The 23,545-nt window shown below is 46.7% G+C and overlaps 1 protein-coding gene across 1 annotated transcript in view; it reads right to left on the bottom strand.

Moving 5' to 3' along the window:
- Positions 1-163: 163 nt before the first annotated feature.
- Positions 164-23,545, bottom strand: part of ZRSR2 (zinc finger CCCH-type, RNA binding motif and serine/arginine rich 2) — a 170,931-nt gene continuing 147,549 nt past the window's right edge. Inside the window, exons 10-11 of the mRNA XM_086934342.1 lie at positions 21,006-21,115; positions 164-2,764 (exon numbers count right to left, since the gene is read on the bottom strand). Coding sequence (XP_086790468.1) covers positions 2,043-2,764; positions 21,006-21,115 — 832 coding nt within the window. The 3' untranslated portion in view covers positions 164-2,042. The remainder of the gene's footprint in view (positions 2,765-21,005; positions 21,116-23,545) is intronic.

Here is a 23,545-nt window from a genome sequence, read left to right as displayed (position 1 = left end):
CAGCGACCTCCAATGAGTTACTATTGGCATCTGGGGACCCCCGCCTAGGCAATTTTGATGATTTGAACGGGAAAACAATGGATAAAAACACAGAAACAAGCATCCATCAATCAAATACGCATATGATGAAATATTTTATTTAATTCACAAACAAATATATATATTTTTTATCTAAATTTTGATGGGAAGGTTGGGACTTTTTTTTTTTAATCAACTGTCCATATTATATTTTGTTCGATATGCTTGCATTGCTCCATACTAAATTTTTAGTCTCCAATTTTAAAGGCCTTCATATTTACCGAATGTTTTAATTTGTTGAATTTTACATTTTGCTTCTTTATCTATATACACTTTATTACTCTGTTAATAATATTTTTCTTTTATAAGCGGTTTGCGGACCCCCTGAGTGGGCGATGCGGACCCCCAGGAGTCCCCTAACCACAGGTAAAGAACCTTTGTTCTAGACAATAGACTATGCCAACACATAAATGGCATCAGATAATGCCACACAACTTATGTTCTCAATCCAAATCTTATTTTAGATGTTCCAACAATGAAAATCATCACATTGTAAAAATAAATAATTTATTCACAAAACAGTTTACTTTAACAAAGTCTCAGCTTTACAACAGTACCACCAATAAAGAATTCCTGTGGACATTTTCACAACACTCAACACATTTCAGATGAGTTATAATAGCACAAGCTGTAATAGATGGTGAATTTTAATTTGAATGTTAAACAATAACGTTTCTAGTTAGGAATCCAAGTCTGTCTTTTGCTTATTATGAAGTTACTTTACTTTATTATCTGTTGCACACACATACACACACAGTTTCACATTTGCATGCACACCGCTCTTTGCCACATCATCTTTAAATGTTTCTAATGGTCTTTCTTCGATAATAGCAGCAAGTATAATAATATACAGCTGGGCAACCCGTTAAAAGGAGATCGAGAGATTCAGAAAATTGCTGAGGTTTATCTAAGAGACATGGCACTAGGATTTTAGATAAGAGTCTAATTTTACTCTGTTTCAAGTTCTAAGGAGATTGCAATAGAGAAGCAACAGTTTGTTATTAATATTGATTCAGGTTGTCTAATTGGACAGCTGTTGGTGAAGTACTGATATACTTTTTCTAACAGTTAAGACAAAAAAGGGAAGTACTGTTAGTCTATCCGTGTCTTTCAAATAATTACAAGAAACAGATCAAGGAAATGCCATATATTGAGCATAGAAGTATTGCTAAAGTAGAACTGTAGAAAATAATGGTATTTCTCGGCTAGCATTTGCCGACTTCTAAAGAACTTCTCCCACTCTGACCTCATGCAGAATGGAACAGGTTTAAGTTTCTGGTGGCAGTTCTGTTTTGCATAGCTGGATTTCCAGCTTGTCCTAGACATGACTTGTTAGTAGATATTCTTCTGCAGAAATTCATCTGTTTATCTTACCAGATGTGATGGGAGAACATTGTTAGAGTTTGGGTGTTACAAAGCAACCATTCATTGACAAACAGAAACCAAGCCTCACACAAGAGGGTACAAATTATAAAAAACTGCGGCTTCCTCCTCTGCATTTATGGCATTTTGTAATGGTATACAACATGTGGACAGCAACCAAGGCAACAAGCCGGTCTGATAAACATAACATCCACAGGGAAAGGAGTCTTCCAACAGGAGAACAATTAATTTGGACTATATGGAGCTCAGTTCAATGGCACAAGAAGACATCTTAAAAATAAGAAAAAAAATGTCCTTGTATAAATAAACTGTCAGCATTTTGATCTAGAAAGGTAGCTTAAAATTGGGGTTGTTGCGTATTGTAAGACTTGCAGATTCTTTTTCACCGGTTTCCATTTTCCTTGAAAGTCTTTGAGTCAAATGTAAAAAAAGCTGGAGAACATAGAAAATAAATATTCTTAGTTACACGTGTTGACTATATTTTGGGCTGCACAGTACAGGGTTTAACCATGAAACAGTCAAACGTCTTCTGAAGATACATTTTTTCAATAGGGATGATTTTTTTCATTTGATTCAAAACTTTATACACTACTCCCTCTGCTCTTCGACCTTCCTCTGCTTCGTGACCTTCCTTTGCTGCTTGATCGTTTTCTGCTCCTTGACCTTCCTTTGCTCCTGGATCTTCCTCTGCCCCTGGACCTTCCTCTGCTCTTGGACCTTCCTCTGCTCTTGGACCTTCCTCTGCTCTTGGACCTTCCTCTGCTCTTGGACCTTCCTCTGCTCTTGGACCTTCCTCTGCTCTTGGATCTTCCTCTGCTCTTGGACCTTCCTTTGCTCCTAGACCTTCCTCTGCTCTTAGACCTTCCTCTGCTCTTAGACCTTCCTCTGCTCCTAGATCTTCCTCTGCTCCTGGACCTCCTCCTACCACGGCTCCTAGATCTTGACGTACTTCTACTTTTGTTCTTCTCCTTTTGTCTCCCTCTGCTTCGTGACCGTCTTCTCTCTCTACTTCTGGACCGGGGAGATCGCTCCCTTTTCCTGCTCCTGTAACTGTTCCGTTTCCTTCTCTCTGATTCTCCATTTCTTTTGTAAGAATAATCAGGGCTGGGACTGTGCCGTCTCCTGGACCATCCATGATATCCCTCGGAGTGACCTGTCCGGTCTCTCCTTTCAAAGGGATCAGTCCTAGAAGGTGACATGTGGATGTCTCGGTTGGCTTCCCAGAACTCATTGTTAGGGTTTTGGAAAACATGGAGAAAATTGCAATGCTTTCCTCTCGGACACTTCTGCCTTTCAAATAGTCCTATAAAAAGAAAGCACACGTAATCTTTAATACATGTACAACTAACACATCAACAGCATAAAGGCACTTTATTAATCTGTGAGGAAAGCACACCAAATCAAATGTTTGTTAAAAATAGACTAGTTTTACAGTATTAAAATAAACTTCAAAGTTTTACTTCGGCAGTCTAGTGACCCCTGCAGAGCATGCCATTACCGCAAACCTCTAGCACGAGTTCAAGTCAACCGAAAGTTGCTTGTTATTAAGATTACTAGAGTAGGGCGTTTTAAAAGGCATCGAGTTTTAAAACAAATTGTCTTCTTTGTGACTTGGACACTGCCCCTCTGACCGTCGGCAGCTAAACCCTCTGCACAACCATGTGTTTTTGATTTGTGGCTGCAGTTGATATGCTGTTCTTTGCTATTTTAAAAACCTAATCATCTATAGATGCAATCATAAAAGATATGAATGGAAGTGAGTTCTGAAGGCACACACTTCAAAATATAGTAAATGAGACTTGTACAAATTAAGTAATTGTAAATCTAAATTACGGAGCAGGATAATTACCAATGCCTGTGCTCAATGCCAGTGCATGAGATAAAGCATGAAAAGTGAATAATTCAAGTACGTTTTGATAACAATAGTTTTGCAGCTTGTAACAGGTCTACCTGCTGTGCAGCATATTCAGCCATCAAGTGGTGTGTAGTTTTCAAATAGCCCTAGGTTCCTCGTGCCCTCACAGATGCTTGGGGAGGGTGTCCGCATGCCCCCTGACTCACCTAATAATCTGCATTTGCCCCCCCCCCCCCCCTCTCTCTGGCCCAGCCCATCTAGGTTTCTTTTCTTAACGAAGGTGCACACTTTTAATTTTTTTTACGGCACATTCAATGATCCACCGCAATTTTGCAGTAAAATATTTTTAAAAAAATTTGTCCCATGGGTTCCCAGAGGCCTAGGGTGTAGTCTTTGCACCATATACCGTGACTTTGAATAATAAACTAAGTAGAAAAACCACCTGGCATGGAATGCATATGCTATCCACAGGATATTTGATACAACTCTGCATTGTAAATTGTCTTTGACTGATTTAAGGAAATGCCTCTTTTTGTATGGTCAACCACATGTTTTTGGACTGATTTTACAACTCCGACTGCACTGAGGCATCCTAACATGACCTTAGTGCCAATACTCCGACCCTAAAAGTGTTTGTTGAATTGGATTACCCAATTGGATAGACTAGCTTACCTATAAGGCCCTAGTATATGGTACCCAGGGAATGTAAGATAAAAGGTAATGCAAATGCTACTTACCAGTATGCATCTGTTCTTGGCATGTATGGCTGCTGACATTCATATCTGTGCATAGATCACCACCTAGTGTTGGGTCCGGATGATTGCACATTGTTGTCCTGGAAGAGTCTTCGAAGTATCACGAGATAGGTGGCTCCTCCCCTGGACTACAGTGCGCATGGGCATCGCCTCCATCCCCAGATTGTTTTTAGCCATTGGCAGAGATGGAGTGAAGAATGTGAGTGATGACCATGCTATGAGCATATGTATGTATATGAATGAATTCTGCAGCTGCTACAGGCGCCGGGGAGGAGGGTGGGCGATATGAATGTCAGCAGCCCTACATGCCAAGAACAGATGCATACTGGTAAGTAGCATTTGCAGTTCGAGGCATGTGGGCTGCTGAATTCATATCTGTGCATAGAATACATAGCAGTCCCTCCATTAACGGCGGCCGCCCGTGCCAGCTGCAGCAGTCTGAAAAAGCGTTTTTAGAACAGCCTGACCAACAGCTGCCTGCTGTTTGGAATGCACGTCTACCCAGTAGTGTTTAGTGAAAGTATGTGTGGTAGACCATGTGGCCGCTCTACAGATATCTTCTAAGGGAATGTTACCTAGGAAAGCCATAGAGGCCCCCAACTTCCTGGTGGAGTGGGCCCTCGGTGGGATAGTGAGAGTGCGCTTAGCTTTAGCGTAACAGATCTGAATGCACTTTACTATCCACCTAGCAATCCCTGCTTTAGAGATAGCGTTTCCCTTGTGGTGAGTGGCAAAAGCAACAAAAAGTTGCTTGGTTTTGCGAAAATCTTTTGTCCTGTCTACATAATACATCAAGGCCCTCTTAACATCAAGGGTGTGGAGCATGCGCTCCGCCAGCGTCTCTGGGTTTTGGAAAAACACCGGCAATTCGATTGTTTGGTTTAAGTGGAATTGGGATACCACTTTGGGTAGGAATTTAGGGTTAGTGCGGAGCACCACCCTGTTAGCATGTACCTGGAAGAAAGGTTCTTGGACGGTGAGCGCCTGCAGCTCGCTAACCCTCCGTAGCGAAGTAATTGCTACTAAGAACGCAACCTTCCAAGTCAGAAACTGAAGCTCACAAGAGTGCAGTGGCTCAAAGGGAGGACCCATCAGCCTTGTAAGAACCACATTGAGGTTCCATTCTGGGGCTGGTGGGGTCCTTGGTGGAATGACCCTTTTGAGTCCTTCCAGAAAAGCCTTGATAGCAGGAACCCTGAAGAGTGACAGGTGTTGTCTATTCTGGAGGTATGCTGCCATAGCAGACAGGTGAATGCGGATGGAAGAGTATGCCAGGTTGCATTGATACAGGTGGAAAAGATAGCAAATGATGTTTTGAATGGAAGCATCTAGAGGGTCAATATTGTGGTTAGCACAGTAGATGACAAACCTCTTCCATTTAGCCGCATAACAAGCTCTGGTAGTGGGCTTCCTTGCCTCCCGAATGATGTCCATGCAATCGGGAGGAAGATTGAGGTAGCCAAACTCTAGGACTTCAGGAGCCAGATCGCCAGGTTGAGCTGTTGCGGATCTGGGTGCTGAATTTCGCCATGGCTCTGCGTCAGAAGGCTGGGAGTGAGATGAAGCCTTTGATGCGGTACCACGGACAGTTCTAGAAACGTGGTGTACCATGGCTGGCGAGCCCACGTTGGAGCAACCAGGATGAGAGTCATTGAGTGCTGCCTGAGCTTGCGTGCCACCAGCGGTATCAGAGGCGCTGGGGGAAAAGCGTACGCAAATTTGCCTGACCAGTTCATCCACATCGCATTGCCCTGTGATTGGGGGTGTGGGAATCTGGCGGCGAAGCTTTGGCATTTTGCGTTCTCCTTTGTGGCGAACAGGTCTATCTCTGGATGACCCCACCTTTGGAAGTACGGTTGGAGTACTGATGGATGTATCTCCCACTCGTGCATCTGATGGCTGTGCCTGCTGAGCAGATCCGCCATTTGATTGTCCTTGCCCGGGAGATGCTCTGCCATGAGGAAGATGTTCCTCTGAATGGCCCACTTCCACATGCTCTGAGCCAGATGAGACAGCTGTGGAGAGTGTGTGCCTCCCTGCTTTTGAATGTAGTACATGGCCGTCATGTTGTCCGTCCGGATCAACACGACTCTGTTGCACAGATGTACTTTGAACGCCTTCAAGGCCATGAAGATTGCCATCAGTTCCAACACATTGATGTGCATCTTCCTTTGCTGTAGTGTCCATAGTCCCTGCACAGTGTAATGGAGTACATGCGCTCCCCATCCCTGGAGAGAGGCGGCCGTCGTCAGGATAATCTGTGGGACAGGCTCTTGGAATGGTCGGCCCTTGCAAAGGTTGTGTGGATTCCACCAATGCAGAGAGTTGTACGCCCGACCGCTCACCAACACTAGGTCTGTCAGTTGCCCATGAGCCTGAGTCCACTGACGTGCAAGGCACTCCTGAAGCGGACGCATATGTAGTCTCGCGTGCGGGACAATGGAGATGCAGGAGGCCATCATGCCTATCAACTGCATGAACACCCTCGCTGGAAGCGAGTGTTGGGGTCTGAATCGTTGGATCAGCGCCTGGATACTGGCGATTCTCACTGAATTTGGCTGCGCGGTGGCCGCCAGAGTGTTGATTGTCGCGCCCAGGTACTGTCGCACGTGGGCGGGCTGGAGATGGGACTTCGGGTAGTTCAGAGAGAATCCCAGATCGTGCAGGAGATGAATGGTGCGTGACACGTGGTCGACGCACTGCTGTCCTGTTCTTGCCTGAATGAGCCAGTCGTCCAGGTAGGGAAAGACATGGACGTGCTGGCGACGGAGATGCGCCGCCACAGTCGCTAGGCACTTGGTAAACACTCTCGGTGCCGTGGTGACCCCGAACGGCAGAACCTTGAACTGGTAATGCTGGTCTAAGATAGTGAATCTGAGGTACTTCCTGTGGGAAGGATGCAGGGGAATATGAAAATAGGCATCTTTCAGATCCAGCGTAGCCAGGAAGTCCCCCTGTTGAAGCAGGGGAAGCACCTGCTGCAACGTTAGCATATGGAAATGCTCCGAGAGGATGTACCAGTTCAGGGGCCTGAGGTCCAGGATAGGCCTGAGGGATCCGTCCTTTTTGGGGATCAGAAAATACAGGGAGTAAACCCCTGTTCCCCGCTCTTGCAAAGGAACGAGCTCTATCGCCCCTTTTTGCAGCATGACAAGAACTTCTTGCTGCAACAAGGTCAAGTGCTCGCCTGACATAGGACGGCTCCTTGGGGGTATGTCCGGTGGAATGGACGTAAGCTCTAGACAGTACCCGTACTGGATAATAGACCTCACCCACCTGTCCGTGGTGATGGACTTCCACGCCGGCAGGAACTGCTGGAGCCTCCCCCCGACCGGTGTTGCATGGCCGGGGGGCAGTGACAAGACGTCACTGTTTGTTGGTGGCGGTGGACCTGGAGCTATTGTTGCCACGTCCCCTGCCCTTGACATTATTGCCTCTGTAACCACCTCTATTTTTGTTGTTATACGAGGCTTGGTTGTTAGTCTTGTAATATGGTGTGGACTGGGATGCTTGTCCCCTTGAGGTGCCTCTGGAGTTTGAGCGGCGAAAGGAACCACTCCGAAACTGCTGACTTTGTAAAGCCCCCATGGACTTGGCAGTTTCCGTATCTTTTTTCATTTTTTCCAGGGTGGCATCCACCTCAGGGCCAAACAGATGGTCAGGATTCACCGTCTGATTCAGTATAGTGGTTTGGATGTCGGGTTTGAACCCCGAAATTCTAAGCCAGGCATGGCGTCTAAGCAGCACACTAGTATTGATAGCCCTGGAGGCTGTGTCTGCCACATCCAACGCACATTTGATGGATGCATTCGTAATGAGTTTACCCTCCTGAATGAGCATCTCCCCCCCCCCTCCTTGTATTGGTCAGGCAAGTGTTGTAGTATGGCCTCTAATGTGTCATAATGGGCCCTATCATAACGTGCAAGCAAGGCTTGGGTGTTAGCTATTCTCCAGATATTCGCTGCCTGTGCAGCAATCCGTTTGCCTGAGGCCTCGAAGATCTTGGACTCTTTGTCCGGGGGAGGAGCGTCACCAGTGGTTTGAGAGTTCGCCCTCTTCCGAGCATTGGAAACGACCAGGGAGTCCAATGGCAAGTGTCCCTTGATATATGTCGGATCCGTGGGCGCTGCTTTATATTTCCGGTCGATGCGAGGGTTGACCACACGCGCTCGGGTGGGCTCCTTGAAGACCTCCGTAGCATGTTTAAGCACCCCCTTCAGCATCGGTAGCGTCTTGACTGATTTTTCGGCTACCGAGAAGGTGTCGAATAAGAAGTCCACATCCACGGGGTCCGCGTGCAGCTCGACGTCGTGGTTAGCAGCAGCCCGCTCTATCAGGGCATTGAAGGCCGCCGAATCCTCTGTCGGGGACGTCTTGGCCGCGAAAAGTTGAGCGTCCTGACCCCCCTGCGGGTCCTCAGGGTCGCCTCCGGCGGACCACGGAACGTGCTCCTCCTCCGGATCCGAGTACGCCGGATAGTCGTACTCGGCGTCTTCCTCGTCCGCACCCGCCGCGACGGAATGCGTCGGCGAGTCCCCCAGGGGTTGTGGGGACACTGGTTCCACCAGCGCCAAAGAGCCCTCGGAGATCCTTTTGTTCTTGAGAGGGATCTTAAAATGTTCCAACGCCGGCTCCGTCGTGATCTTTCTTTTGAGGAGCGACAGTTTTCCGGTGTTGGCGTCGATGGTTACCTCACGACGTTCCTCTTCAGCAAGCGGATGGAGTCGAAGCTTCGACACCACCAAGGCCGCTTTAGGTGCCAGTACCTCCTTCGAGGGTCCACTCTGTTTCGGCGCGAAGGCCCTCGGCGCCGACTTGGGAGGAAAGGTGAAACGGATAGGCGTTTGCTCTTTTGCAGGCTTAGGCGTGAGCTTTGGCGCGACAGTGTCTTTTCGAATCCGCTGCAAAGATTCCGCCACCTTCTTCGTCAAGGCCGGAGAGGGCTTGACCGGCTCGAGTGACTCTTCGGCATCGAGAGCCCGATCACCCGCATGCGCCTTCTTCGGGGCCGACGCCCCATGGCCATGCGCGTCGTCTCCCAGACGCTTTTTTGGAGCCGACTTCGGGTCCACGACCCCTTTCGGAGCCGACTTCGGGTTCACGACCCCTTTCGGAGCCGACGCAGCCGCGTCGGACGATTTCGCCTTCGGCACCGACCCCGAGGACTTCGGGTCGGCCATCTTGGCGTGGCTCTTTGAGTCGGCCATTTTGGTTTCCTTGGAAGTTGACGCCTCCAGAACCTTCTTTACCTGCGCAACTTTCACTTTCGGTTTCGCATCCGAGGGTGCGTGACCAGTTGGCTTCACTTTCGTTTTCTTCGACGTAAGTGATGGTTCATAAGTGTCCGTGACCGGGCCCGGAGGCGGGGACGTAGGACTAATAGTTAGATCTTGGGTAAGGCCCGAAGGCGATCCCTCGACCTGGTCCGTAGGAGGGGTAATAACCCCAGAGTCTGGTTGGGGATGCTCCTCCTTTGAGCTATCACCCATAGTGGCAAAAGCCTGTTCGTCGTCCCCTACCTCGTCGGTGACTTCGTCAAAGTTCTCCGCACCTTCGTCATAGGTTTCACCTTCGGATGCGGGATTAGAGTCCGAACCTTGCACGTCGTCTTCTCCCTCGACAGATTCCTGGAAAATGTCATCAGGTGGGGGCGCCGTAGCCGATAACTGAGCCTGGAGCCTATTGGCCCGACGAATCTTTAAAGTCTTCTTGCTCCGGAACTTCGAACACGCCATGCAGGTGTCTTCGCGGTGATCCGGCGACAAGCAGGTATTGCACACAGGGTGCACGTCGAGGTGTGAATATTTAGAGTTACACACCGGGCACTTCTTAAACGGAGTTCGCTCCATAGCAAGAGTGTAGTGTAGGCCCGTCCGCGCCGAAAGCACGTGGAAGGGCAGATAGAGATCGGAGCTGAGAGTCAGAAAGAAACCCGTACGCAACTATACCGACGCCCAGCCTAAAGACCTTTTGGTCTCGAGTAGAAGTGGAATAACTATCGGTTCCGACAGAGGGAACCGAAACACATCCGAACCCAATGGCGGAAAAAAACAATCTGGGGATGGAGGCGATGCCCATGCGCACTGTAGTCCAGGGGAGGAGCCACCTATCTCGTGATACTTCGAAGACTCTTCCAGGACAACAATGTGCAATCATCCGGACCCAACACTAGGTGGCGATCTATGCACAGATATGAATTCAGCAGCCCACATGCCTCGAACCCCTGGAGATTGCAGCACTGATTGTGCCACTTTGGTTGCGAAGCACGTAAAAAGTATCCCAGCCCGCCACTGCATACTGGAATAGTAGTTTTAAACTGCTAGTCCGCCTTTGCCATTTAAAGCAATGGCAAAGCCAAGCTTCCCCCTGCAATATGTGTAAGTCACCCCTATGTCAGGCCTACCGACCCTGAGGCAGGGTGCAGCATATTTCACGGGCAGAACATGTATTTTACTGTTCTAACAGTAAAAACACGAAACTGTCCTTTTTACAACTTAGTCGCCCACAGGATTACACATTGACCCCATTAGCTGTACAAACTCGTGAATGGTGCAACAGAAATTGATAGTCCAAGGTATTAAGCAACTTGTTACATTAAGCACAACTTGGTTCTCAAGTTGAAATGAATGTAACATGTGCACTATGTAATGAAACTAATGACTCCTAAGAAAAGAGACCATAGAAGCCTGCACTGGAGAGGGGTGTTACCTCCCTCCTGCAAAAAGCCACAGGGGTGTTGGTACTAAAGATGAGCTTCAAAGGAGGCGCCGCCTTTGAAGCGCAAATGGGTAACACTTGGGAGAGGGGTTGCTTCATTGTCTTGGTAGACAGGCTGGAACAAGGGATAAGGAATGGTAAACCAGTTGTCAAACTGGTTTTCATGGGTGTGTAGTCTACTTGGTAGCTACACCTCTGAGTTGGCCTAGGGAACTCTGGCTGCTGACAGAGGGGACGTGTCATGTTGGTAGTGGGCAGACTGGTGCATCTTGGGATAGCCAAATGCCACACTTCACAGCAAGTAATTAATTAAAACTATTACAAAAGGTGTCATAACTCATAAAATTCAAGTACAATGGCATTCGTCGGCCCAGTGTTCCTAAAATGGTTACATGCATTATCAAATGTGAGGTAAACTAGGACCATAGCGCGGGCACAATAAAATACCTTTCATATGTACACTGTAAAAACTTGTCGGCGAAAACTAGTAATACACAACGGAACCTGATAGGTGCCCCTTAGGTTTGTTGTGTTCTTTAAGGGGCCGCATCTAAAAACGTGCAATGAGGTATGTTACTGTGCAAACCAGTCCAAGTCTGTTGAGCGGCTGCTGTGGTTTTGAGTCTTTCGAGCAACCAGCAGGGTGCACATAAACTTGTGTTGGAGGCCGCAGTCGTAGTGCATGGAACCTGGTTGCGGCCACTTCAGAAAGTGTAATGTGCATCATATAGGGAGTTATTCGTGCTGGGTCAGGTTTATTACGAGGGACAGATTCACGCGTGGCTTAAAGTGCTAGTGTAGAAGCATAGTCCCAAATTCTCTTGTGATGTTGCTGAATTCTAAGTCCTTCTGGGTTATACCATGGGTGAAAGGGCAGAGAGCTTGTTGTGGAAGCGTAGTCCTGATTTCATTTATAGTGTTGATGACAAAGTCCTTTTCACTGAGAAGTATTAGCTTATTAATTATTCTTCGTGCTTAATTGGGTTCATTTCAAGGCACAAGCACAGCCATAGCGTAATGTGCTAAGTGCCAATTGTAGGAGCATAGTCCCTTTTACACTTACGAAATATCAGTATTCTGAATTCTCCTGAGTTTAAATATGTTAGCTGCACTGTCAGTGTTTGTGAGTGTCTGGGCGGTTGGCAGCCTTTGAGTTAGCTCAATATATTTGGCAAACCTTGCCAGCTCAGCGGGGGTGGCCAGGTTAAAAAGCAGTTCTTTTGCTTTCCTGCATGAATGGGCAGCGTATTTTAAGAATAGTGGCTTTATTTATGTGCAGCATGCGTTTAGAAGGACCAGGCACATGCACATCAGATGGTCCAAGGATTCCTCCTTTAAGTGGCATAGTTTACATGTGCAGATATCACAAGTGACTTTCAGCAGCTGTTTAAATCTTTGATTGGAAGAGCCATCACTCTTAGGAAGAGGATCTGATTGAGGATTGACTTTGTTAACGCATTGTTTAAGTATAGCTGGAAGCGCTTTACTTTGTACGAGTTTAGTATGACCAGGATGTTACTCTTGGACTCTTCAATGGTTCTGAAGTCTTCCTGTTTAGATAAAAGCCTGACTTGTTTTTCCAGTGCCGTTTTTAAAGCCATTGGGTGATTTAAAAAGTTTTCCCAGTTTTCTTTGTCCACATTTAGATTGGAGCAAGCTACAGTGAATGAAATTAAATTAAATTAAAATGAGTTTTGTAAAGCGCACTTAGCTGCCCTGGGGCGTCCAAGCGCTGAGACTAATACAGAGGTGCAGTTAGATGAAAATGATGACCCAGTGAAAGTTCTACTTATTGAACAGAAACGTTTTAATTGCTTGTGAAAAGAAGTGAGTTCTGGATTAGACCTTAGATATTGGGGGAGAGCATTCCACATCTTGGCCACGTTATAGGAGAAAGAGCGGCCACCCGTTCTAGTTCTCTTTATTTTAGGTACCATGGCCAGAGTGGCATAGGCTGAACGCAACTGTCTGGCAGGATGGTACGGGGTGACGAGGGATAGATTAATTGCTGGACCAGTAGCCCAGAAAGCCTGATGAGCGAGGCAAAGGGACTTAAAACTGATTCTCTCCCTAACGGGGAGCCAGTGTAGGCTTTTTAGCCCAGACTTAACGGATGACTTGCGGGGGATTTGCAATAGTATCCGGGCAGCACAGTTTTGGATTGTTTGTAGTTTCCGCAGGGTAAAGTCAGGCGCTCCCAGATACAGGGCATTCCCAAAGTCCAAACGAGATTGGATCAGGCCCTGTATCACGGTTTGCTTTGCGTGAAAAGGCAGCAGAGGAAGGATCTTTTTAATAATTCTGAGGAGGCCAAAGCAGGTGGCAGATAGCCTGGTTGCCTGATAGTCGAATGACAAAGACCTATCTAACCAGATACCAAGGCTCTTAATGGTGTCCTTTGGTGCCGGTGGTGGGCCCAGACAGGGTGGCCAGATCGAGTTGATGGAAGCAGGAGCAAGCCGACCGAGTAACATGAGCTCCGTCTTTGCTCCATTGACTTTGAGACAAGACTTAGTCATCCAGCTCTTGACCCTCTCCAGACAGGCCGCCAGATCAACCCCGGCTGAGGAGCCACACTCTTGGGCCAGAGAGACCACCAGCTGAGTATCATCCGCAGCCAAAAAATCTGTTCCGAGATTCTTCCCGCTTTTAAAATTGCCCTTCAAGATCTCTTTCATTGTGGTGCTGCAGTAGTACCCACATTGGCTGCCTAGTTCTCAAGGGATTGTTTGTTTAGACGGACTCAAGGCATACCAGAGAATTATAAACATATGAAGGAATGAAGGAATTTGGAAAATGTGTTTATTGGCCTGGCATTACCCCGGCTCCATGCTATCCACTAAAGCCCCCGGGAAGGTTATTTGACCATATCAAATGAAGGGTAGGTTTTTTGCTCTCATTTCCTTCAGTATAGCATCAGTGGTAGGTCTGTGCAAAGTAGAGTGCAGTTTACACAAGGCATAAGTCACTGCCTTGACATTTTCTTCTGTGCAGGTAATGTGCAACTTAGGCTTACCGTTGCTTGCAAACCACATACCCAGACAATTTATTTATTCATTCATTTGATTTATTTGAGTCATTTGTATGGCGCAACAAACAATCCCCAAGGGCATCTCTCAGTGCCTTTGAAGAGAAGCCTAATATACAGTAAACTCTTTAAAATAGCCAGGTCTTGAGCCATTTGTTTAACTGAGATAAATGGGAGCAGGTACGTATTTGTTCAGGGAGCTTGTTCCAGTGGCTAAGAGCCAAATAAGAAAACGCACGGCCACCAATTTTGGTCTTCCTTATTCTCCGCGTACAGAGTAAATTACGGTTTCTGGATCTGAGTTGTCATACGGGTTGATAGCGTTCAATTTTCTTATTCAGATAGGTAGGGCCAGTCCCCTGAAGAGACTTAAAGACCATACATAGCAGCATAACACCTGGATTTCTTCTACCTCGCTCGGCGGCACTGGGTGCAGAGGGTAGCTGGCAGCTGTCAATCACTGGGGCAGGACGCACCAAAGATGCTTTGCTGCACACTCAATGACACCAACTTCAAAATGCAGGGGAACAGGAGCAGGTTCGTTGATGACGTCGGTCGCTGTCACTGTGAGGTGCTCTCAGGCTGGAGATGTTGATGATGAGGTCGATCACCCAACTGAGGATCACCAAGCCTTGGCAGCGGCAAATGTAGTCTTTGGATACTTCAGCGGCAGGAGGTCGACAGAAGTGGGCAAGTGGCTTTAAACCTTGTGTGAGCGTCGCTATCACTAAGGGCTTGCAGGAAACCACTTCTCTTCGGAAACACTCTCGACAGGCCCAGCAGGTCGCAATTCTTCTGACGCAACACGTTGATTCTCCTGCAGGTTGCAGTCGACTAGTTGCACAAGTCAGGAGAGTCTGCTTTGCATTTCTGGCATCCACTGGCATCTCTCTTGCTGGGAGCATGAGCTTCCACCACGGACAAACAGGTTCAGTATATGATCTCCTCAGGGCACTTAAGCGTTCTCTCTTTGCGATGCAGCAGAGTCCAAAGTCCTGCTTTCAGTGACAGCGTCTTCTTCGTGCATTTTCTCAGATTCCAAGGTAGTACTGAAGTTCTGGTGCCAGGGGAGCCCCTTTTAAATCCTACTTTAAGGGGCGTTAAGAGCATGAGGGACAGTGGCCAATGGGTTACTGGTCCCTGCCGCTAACTCGCCCCTATAGTGACGACATTGTGTGGTTGTACGCCACTATGCTACCCAGAATATTCTATTTCTGGACCTTTCACAATGGCAGGGCCCTTCCTTGGCTATACACATCTTCTAGCCCACCCTAAAGGTGTGACTAGTCTTTTCGGGCTGTACACCTCCTGAATACCTAATTTTACTGCCTGTCGGGCTGGATAGGGCAGGAAGGGCTTTGTCCTCAAGTGGGGGACTAGGTGATTACATATCAAGGACGGAGAAGCCTTTAAAGCTCACCGCCTTGATCACTGTAAGCACCAGCCATCCTGGGAGGGCAGAGGTGTAATCTGCTTCATGTCCAGGTCTTTGTCTTCGTCCTGAGGAAGTGCCAGCACATCTCACCAAGAGGGGAGACTTATCATGGCGGCAAACATCTCTGGGAACCCCGCCAAGGCACTGGAGCTTTGTATCCACGCAGGTTGGCATCCCTGTGCATGCCAGCTCTCCCTCGACACAAGAATCGTATTGGGTTGAAAAAGCTTGGTGGTTGATACCAAACATGACATAATTCAGTCATTCCATAATGGTGCTGGCTATCTCGAGTTTGCCTGGTTGCAAGCCCATGTTACTCTATGGGATTCCGGACACTTACACTTACACCTTGCTTTACAGGGTTATTGTAGGGATATATATGTGGGACATATATATCCACACCTTTAATATGATGCAATCTATCAACTGGGCTAAGGAGGGCAATCTTAAGAGTGACTTACTTACATTAAGGCAGTGGGGTGGCTCTGCAGCACCTGGCATGTGAAGAGCTATTCTCAACCAGACAGGTTGATAGTGCAGGGTTGCAATGGCTTAATATCTCAGGGGAGGACTTGAGCATGAGGGGCGTCACTGCAGTCTTCCCAATGCTCATCTTTGGGCCTTAGTTTGAAAGATGTGTTTTAAGGGTCAGCAGGGCCAACGAGGCTGCATGGGGCACAACAGAAATGTGGCAATCCCTCTGGTGACTGTGGAGGAGGCAGTGGAGGTGGTGTATGTGATCGAAGATGTGGTGATGAAAGAACGGGTGGAGGAGGTGGACAGGGAGCATAAGGGGGAGGGCTAGTGTCTCTGTCTATATGCTTCTTGGGCACAGAAGCCTCTGGGGCCTCCGATGGAGGTTCATCCTGAAATAACATGCCTTCTTTTTTGAGGCAGAGTCTCTGTCGGTTTTAGCAGGGGAGGCTTCACTGAAATCTTCCCAGTAAGGGGGTTGAATAAAAAGGTGCTCCTGCAACCTCTGGAGGATAAGCTGTTTCAACTCTTTGAAGCTAGTTGCTGAGGGTTTTCTTGATGTCAAGCAATGGCCCTGGAGTACACAACGGCTTAGGTGCTGGTGTTGAAGTGCATTTGTCTTTGAGTCGAGTCAGGTTGGTGGCCTTGGGGCTTGATGGCTAAGAGAGGTTCAAGCCTTTGGACAGGTATTTTCAGATCCGAGTACTATGTTCGGTGCCAACCAGAGTTTGAAGGCGAGGGAACTCTGGAGACTGTTGGCCTCTGCATCCGGAGTGGAAGTTGTTGACAGGAAGAGGAAAGCAGCCCCGGGAGGGCACAATGGCACTCGAGTTCTGAGATTCCATTAGTGGCGTTTGTCTTGGGATAGTATCCTCAGGAGAAGAAATGCAGACACCTAAGGTTTTTATGACTCACTATTCGGACCCAAAGAAATGCAAAGAACACTTTGAAATGGGAAGAATATGTTGAGTCTCCAAGCCCCCTCCATACACATCCAAGCCCAATAGTGGAAAAAAACAATCTAACATGGAATCGGTGCCCATGCGTATGCACTATCAAAGGTGCAGTCACAAGCATCCTGTCACTTCAAAGCTTTTCTTTAAAGAAAAATTACTTTCAAACCCCCAAGCTCAAAACCAGATGGCAGGAGTATCCAAATCTTGTGTAGCTACAGCAACACATGCTATGAATAGTATGTGTTTCTTAGAGCGATTTACTTCTCCAAATATTTCATTCCTTCTGTACAAATAGGAAGGTTTTAGGGATATTATGGGGTCAGTAGAACATGCTGCAGCAACAGATGCACATGCAGTTACACATGTGATATTAGTAGGGGTAGGAACAATGAAGTCCGCAATAGTAGTATTAATCATGCAGGGCTACTGTACGTTGAAAGAGAGCTAACAATGCTGGTTAACCTTCATATTGAATAACATGTCATGCATCCTTTCATCTCTGAAAGCCTCATGTAAAATTACACCACCCAGGAGAAGTAGAACTCCCAGTGATAACGGATATTAGAAAACTGGGACAACGGCGTGCAGGGCTATGAAAGATGAAATGCTGGAGAAGAAAATAAAATAGTAACTTGCCTGTAACAGTAGTTTTGTAGCTTAAGGCTCTTCTTGATGTAAACCCTCTGTATAATTCCTCCATTAAGTGTTTGGGTGGAGATTTTTTTTTTAAAGAAACAGTTTTATCTTTGTGAGTCAAAAATGAATAGGATCAAAATGACTATATATGAAGTTGACCGTAATCCCACAATGCCACGCAAACCGTGACCACCCATTGTGACGTTGCTTATCTGTCTTTTTCATAGATTCACACACAACTGTCCATTTGCTCGGGCTATTAAAATTGTCTTTGTTTGGAAGTACTCTGAAAACCTGTGCAATGTGAGTCTAGGAGGGGAGTTGAACTTGGACCCCCTTTACCTCCTTTGCTCTCTACTGGGACAAGTAACAAGATGGTAAGGCTGCTCACAATAGAATATTTAATGAGTTCTTCTATCACTTCTATGAAGCAATTGATACAGAAGATTCTCAACCTAGCACCTGGGAGTACTTTAAGGATGTGAATAGATGACAGATACTGAAGGCAGAGAACTTGGTTACAGGTAAGTAACTTTTTTATTTGCTCGGGGTAGCTGTGAAAAATAGTGCAAGGTTAGTTTTTCATTCTGTTGCTTCCTTCCTCACAACTGTGAAGACTAGAAGCAAAAGATAAAAGGGCACGGACGCTAAATAGTTTTTCAGGCCAACACTGTATGACTAATGCAAATATTAGGGGGTGGGGGGCTTGTGTCTTCATATTCTCCAGCTAATACTGTTATTTGGCATACATTTGTGCGGGGCAGCAAAGGAAATATGGCAACTGCAATCATACATTTTGTTAAAGCCATTGACCTGCAGCAAGTTTAGGTACGCAGGTGTGAGAAAGTGCCCTTTGTGACATTATCACAACCGTTTTTTCTGGACTGATGCTGTTGTATTTGTTTTACTCTGTGCACTGGAACACTTCTAATCAGGCCCCAGTACATGTGCTCTGACCCCTAAAATCTGATGAAATTGGCTAAGTTCTAATTGGCATCTTTATCTTCTGGCCATAGTATATGATTCAGAAATTCACACATGGCATGGAATGTTAAATATCTCCTGTGAACTGCAGCACTTATTGTGCCGTCTACTAGTGTGGCAAAGGAAAACATGGCTTGAGACCTATCGTTCTAGCACGACTGCTGCAGCACAACCTGTCGAAATAACCGTTATGAAAGGGAAAAACACTCCTCCTTTTATTTATTAATAAGTCACCCCTACGTAGACATTGTGGGATTTAAAAGTGGGACATGTAGAAATGTAATGTATCATGTGCCTGCAGTGACAAGCCCCCAAAAGCTATGTTTACCATGGAAGACTCTGGCTATGTTGAAGAATAGATATTATTAATTAAGTTATCTCTAGGACAAGCTAGAGAAACAGTTCAACCACTATTTTCAATATTTATTAAAAATCTAATTCAATGGTAAATTTAGATTTTTACTAAATATTTAGGAAAAGTGATTTTTAGAAATTAGAAGCTATCTTTTCACTGTCTGAAGCTCCTGGGGGCTAATTTGCCTTAGCCTGCTAGCAGTTGTCCTGTCGGTGCTTGACCTTAATGAGGTGTGAAAACTGTTCCCAGGTCAATGGATTAGGTTTGGTGACAGGATTGGCTGAGTGCGGGGAAGGAGATGCATATAAGCTCAGAGCAGCTGGGGAAGGGGGTGGGGGGCTCCAGTAACTTCACTAACTTGAAAGGGACAGAGGTACAGCCTGCCCATTCAAAGTTTAGTATAAAGGGAGACCTGAGGAAGGTAAGGTATCTGTTATTTAGGCCCAGGGTAGCTAATTGGACACTCACAAGTGAGAGTAGAAGCTAGTCCCAGAACCAGCTTCTTGTAGCTTAGGGGTAGGGGGCTGCTCATTTCCCTAAACTTATCCCAGCATGGCACACACACTACCTCCAAGGACACATGGTCTGTGCCATCTTCGGTTTCCCCTGCAATAGAACATTCTGAGCCAGTTTGCGGTAAAACAAACATGATGCGCTGCAAAAGTGGGTAGGGTGGTCCCTGGGACCTTTTCCCCATTGATGGTTCACCCACACCTACTGGCTAGTTAAACTTACAAACCCGCCATCTCACACAGCTCATCAGAACACTTTTTGGAACTGGGGAAAAACAGAAGAAGGACTGCACCGGCTGTTTGAGACCGTGAGAAAACCTGGAGGGCTGGATTTGCTCTCAGTTGTACCCAGGAAAAAGATGTGTACGGCAAGGATCAGCTGGCTGGCCTATGTGGCTACTGCGACATCAGAAGCTGAAAGAGACATTTTCCTTGGTTAGTGACCAGCTGCAACTGGAGGAGCACTGGACCCTGTGGGTGGCTGTTGCTGAAGTTAGTCTTGGCCCCAAAGTCCTGTTCCTGAGATCCTGGGAGCTTTAGTGGTGACTGAAATCTCTGAAGAGTTTGGAGTTCTAGACCTCCAGAGGAATGGGATCAGCCACACAACTCAATCTGCTGAAGGCATGCCCTCGTTGGGCAAGGAAATAAAGGTAGTCCCACTCTGAACCATTTGGCGCTCAAAAACCTTTTTAGAAAACCCTTGTGGTAAGTCAATCCAACTTTGGTGCGACCTTTGAGGAGACAACCTACAGCCTTGCCCTGGTGGAGCATTCTGAGCTCCAAAGAAGAGACTAAATCTGAATAACAAAATCTTGACCAGATGAAGGCACCAAAAGTATCTGACCAACGAGAGTACTTTCCTGGGTGTGAAATGTGAACTTTTGACTCTTGGATCTTGTCCTGCCAAAAGAACCTGCTTCAATGGGATCTCGTCAAATGGCTCCCTGCCTTTTCGAGGACTTCCTCAAAAAAAGTCTGCAACATTACCCCAGTGGAGGATTTTGACTTTAATTTCAAAGACTAAGTTAGAATGTAAAATCAAAGACAAGAACGAACCCGCTTTGCGTAGCTGACCAGCATTCGATCGCCATGAGCCTGAAATTGGTCCCAGTCACACACGAACAGTACTTTCGACTGGCTTTTACTTTTTCTTGGTGCTTTTTCTCTTAAATGTTTGAAAATTAATGTCTCCGGTTCCACTTAATAGATTCTGTTTTAGTGTAATTAACAATTATATCACAGTTTTTATACATTAGAGTGGGATTTTATTGTTTGCGTTTTCCTAACTGTTTTGGTGCTTTTAAGTGCTGTAAACATTTCATTTAAATTCATGTCTTCTCTGTTCCATACCTACCAGCGGTTGATCTACTGTTTACATTATTGAAACCTCTGCCTGGACCTAAGAGGGTGTGGTGGGCTACCATCCACCTCAATTAATAAATCACTCTTTTTTTACAACAGGGAGCAGCAATCAATAGAAAAAGCAAAAAAGTAAACCGAGACGCTGGACCAAAGATAAATAGGGCTGAAACACACACAATATGGGCAACAATACACCCAGTCTTCTCCGGAAGAGGAGGTGGGGCTGGAATATAGAAGAAAGCCTGTATGATGAGGCAGGCGAGGCAGAGCTCTACATCACCATGACATTCAGTATAACTTTCTTTATTGTGCAAAAAGGCTATATTTTTCTCAAACCTGTCAATTGCACATCTATTAGTGTCTGGAGGTTAGTGAAACTGACATAGGAATAAACACAATTTCAGTGATTCTCAACCATATTATTTTATGAAGGAGCACTAGATCATAAGAGTTTATGTACATATTAGCCACTTACCACATATGGCAGTTTTCCACCTGGTCACAGGACAAAACTCACACTGGAGCTGTCGAGCTGCATACCATCGTCCATTGAAAAGATTAAATGCTTCCTTACATTCTTCTTCTCTTAAATTGAAAACAGATATACTTATTTAAAAAATGTGCTAATCTCTACAAATGTACAATTGCTACTCCCATCTTTCATTTGAAACTTCCAAAATTATGGGCTATGGAAGCTGTTCTCTCCTTCAAGGGTAGTGTCAATTTTTAGCTTGCCACAGCAGCTGCTTACCCTGCTGTTTTTACCTCTTATTTACTTGCATGTGTTCCTTTACATTTCAGAAGCCAAGTTAAAGATTACAATGACATTTGCTTAAATACATTTGGACATTTTAAAACGAGAGTGCAAAGCTTACCTTCAGAATGTACTCATGTGGACTTATGCTTAGAAATTTACAAAGAATTCTTTCAGAAGTCATGGCAATATGCGAAAGTAACAGATGTACGAGTTATCTACCTTCGGTAACGATGTATCTGGTAGAGACGATTTTAGCCACAGATTCCTTCACGTAGAATTATACCCAGGTGTGAGACTGGATCCGGAAACTTTTTTGCCACAGCATCCCTGCGCGCCGGGGGGACATCACGCAACTCCGCCCAGGCGTCGTCCACGTACGTGACATCAGCGAGGTCACATAAGACCCGCCCCGGCGGACCTACGCCCGGCGGGCCGCATCACCCGTGGAGAGTCCACGCCCCCGGCAGGCCGATCCAGACCCCAGGGACAAACTGCGACACTTACTCACCGGGGAGCGACGCTCACGTGACATCGGAGAAGGGCGAGGACGACGACCACGGCTGTATCTGAGACCGTCCACAAAGCAGACAGAGGGGAGGACGCCGACCTGGAGAGACACGCTGAGAGGAGTTTCATGCGGAGCTCCCGCAGCAACTTCGGCTTCAACTGTTGACACGCCTCACAGTCAGTGGTGTCGTGATCCTCCCCTAAACACCACATACAAATAAGGTGAAGGTTTGTCGCCGACATAAGGCGCCCACAAAAAGTGCAAATTTTGAAGCCCGAACGCATTCGTACACTGTTCCAGAAAAGGGGCCCGAAACAGGCCCGAAGCAAGGACCGGATCCACGTTGCGCGTGGAAAAGGAAAAAACTGACGTAGGCGGGCCGGGCGGGTCTTATGTGACCTCTCTGATGTCACATACGTTGTCGACGCCTAGGCGGAGTCGCGTTATGTCGCCCTGCCCCCCGGCGTGCAGGGATGCTGTGGCAAAAAAGTTTCCAGATCCAGTCTCACGCCTGGGGATAATTCTATGTGAAGGAATCTGCGGCTAGTAGTCTCTATCAGATATTCAGAATTACACTTATGTAACAATTTCCACAGATGTATATGTAAAAGGTGTATCCAGTGGCGGCTCCTCCGCTATGGCGGAGTAGCGACGCCTTACTGCTTTTAAGCAAGTGCGAAGTAGAAACATAAAATTATAATAACTTTGCGTGATTATCATTTTATGGTTTGTGCTGCTTTGCGGGTGGGCGGGGCTGCTCTGCTGTCGGAGGGCGACTGAGGAATAATTTGCCCACTCCTCATGTGCACAGTGACTGTTTGGTTGGCCCTCTCGGGCCGCCCAAACCAGTCATGTGCATTTTACCTGTTCTCAGGGCAGGCTGCATTACAGCCTGTGTTGAGAACATTCACAGGCCCCCATTTCCTGGTTGAGCATCGAACCAGGATGCTCAAAACCAATCAGAACGCTGAGAGCTGGAGCAGAAATGCGAAACTCGGCGGCAAGGTAAAGTTTTTTTTAATATTCGGGCGACACAACCACCACCCTCGCCCCCCGACGCTCCTGACCCGCCATCCGCAAGTCATGCCGGCCGCCACTAGGTGTAGCTTGACCCATGCCGGAACATTACAATATATGCAAGCGGTCTTGCAGACCCTTTCCCCTACCCATCATCAATTTTGGGGTGTCCTCCTCATTTCTGCACAACCCATGAAAAGAGTACAATTTTGAGTGGTTTACATTTGGGAAACTAAGTGCAGAGAGGACCCAGAAATCTGTGAGGTTGTGAATGTTCAAAAACATTTATTTAGGGGAGCTGGGGGACATACACAGCACTACATCAAACCTGTTAATGCAAACAGATTTGCAAACCGAAAATTTTCACCAAGATGGCAGAATTTCTCTCTAAGCAAATCACATTAGTGAGAGTTACATCCACCATTAGTAATTCAGTGAATAAGGAATGGAATTTTACACTCACAGCTATCCTTTTGTAATCACGGAAATTCAATTAAGGTGCCAAATAGCTTTGTGAAATGGGCCCATAGTGAGGAACTTGGGGGTCCATTATGATGGTGGGCGGACACCGTTACAGAATGCGGGACCATCCGCCAGGGGTGCGGCGGTCCCACACCTGCAATTAGGATGCCACTGCCACCGCCACCGCGGCATCCCCCATTCCCAGCATTGTGGCGGGCGGTGCTCACAGCACCGCCTGCCACAATGCTGGGAATGCACGTTGTGCATTGGC

This window comes from Lissotriton vulgaris, chromosome 8 (assembly GCF_964263255.1).
Source record: "Lissotriton vulgaris chromosome 8, aLisVul1.2, whole genome shotgun sequence".
Taxonomy (NCBI): Eukaryota; Metazoa; Chordata; class Amphibia; order Caudata; family Salamandridae; genus Lissotriton; species Lissotriton vulgaris.
Note: the sequence above shows the minus strand (reverse complement) of the source record. Positions and strands in the feature narration are given on the sequence as shown.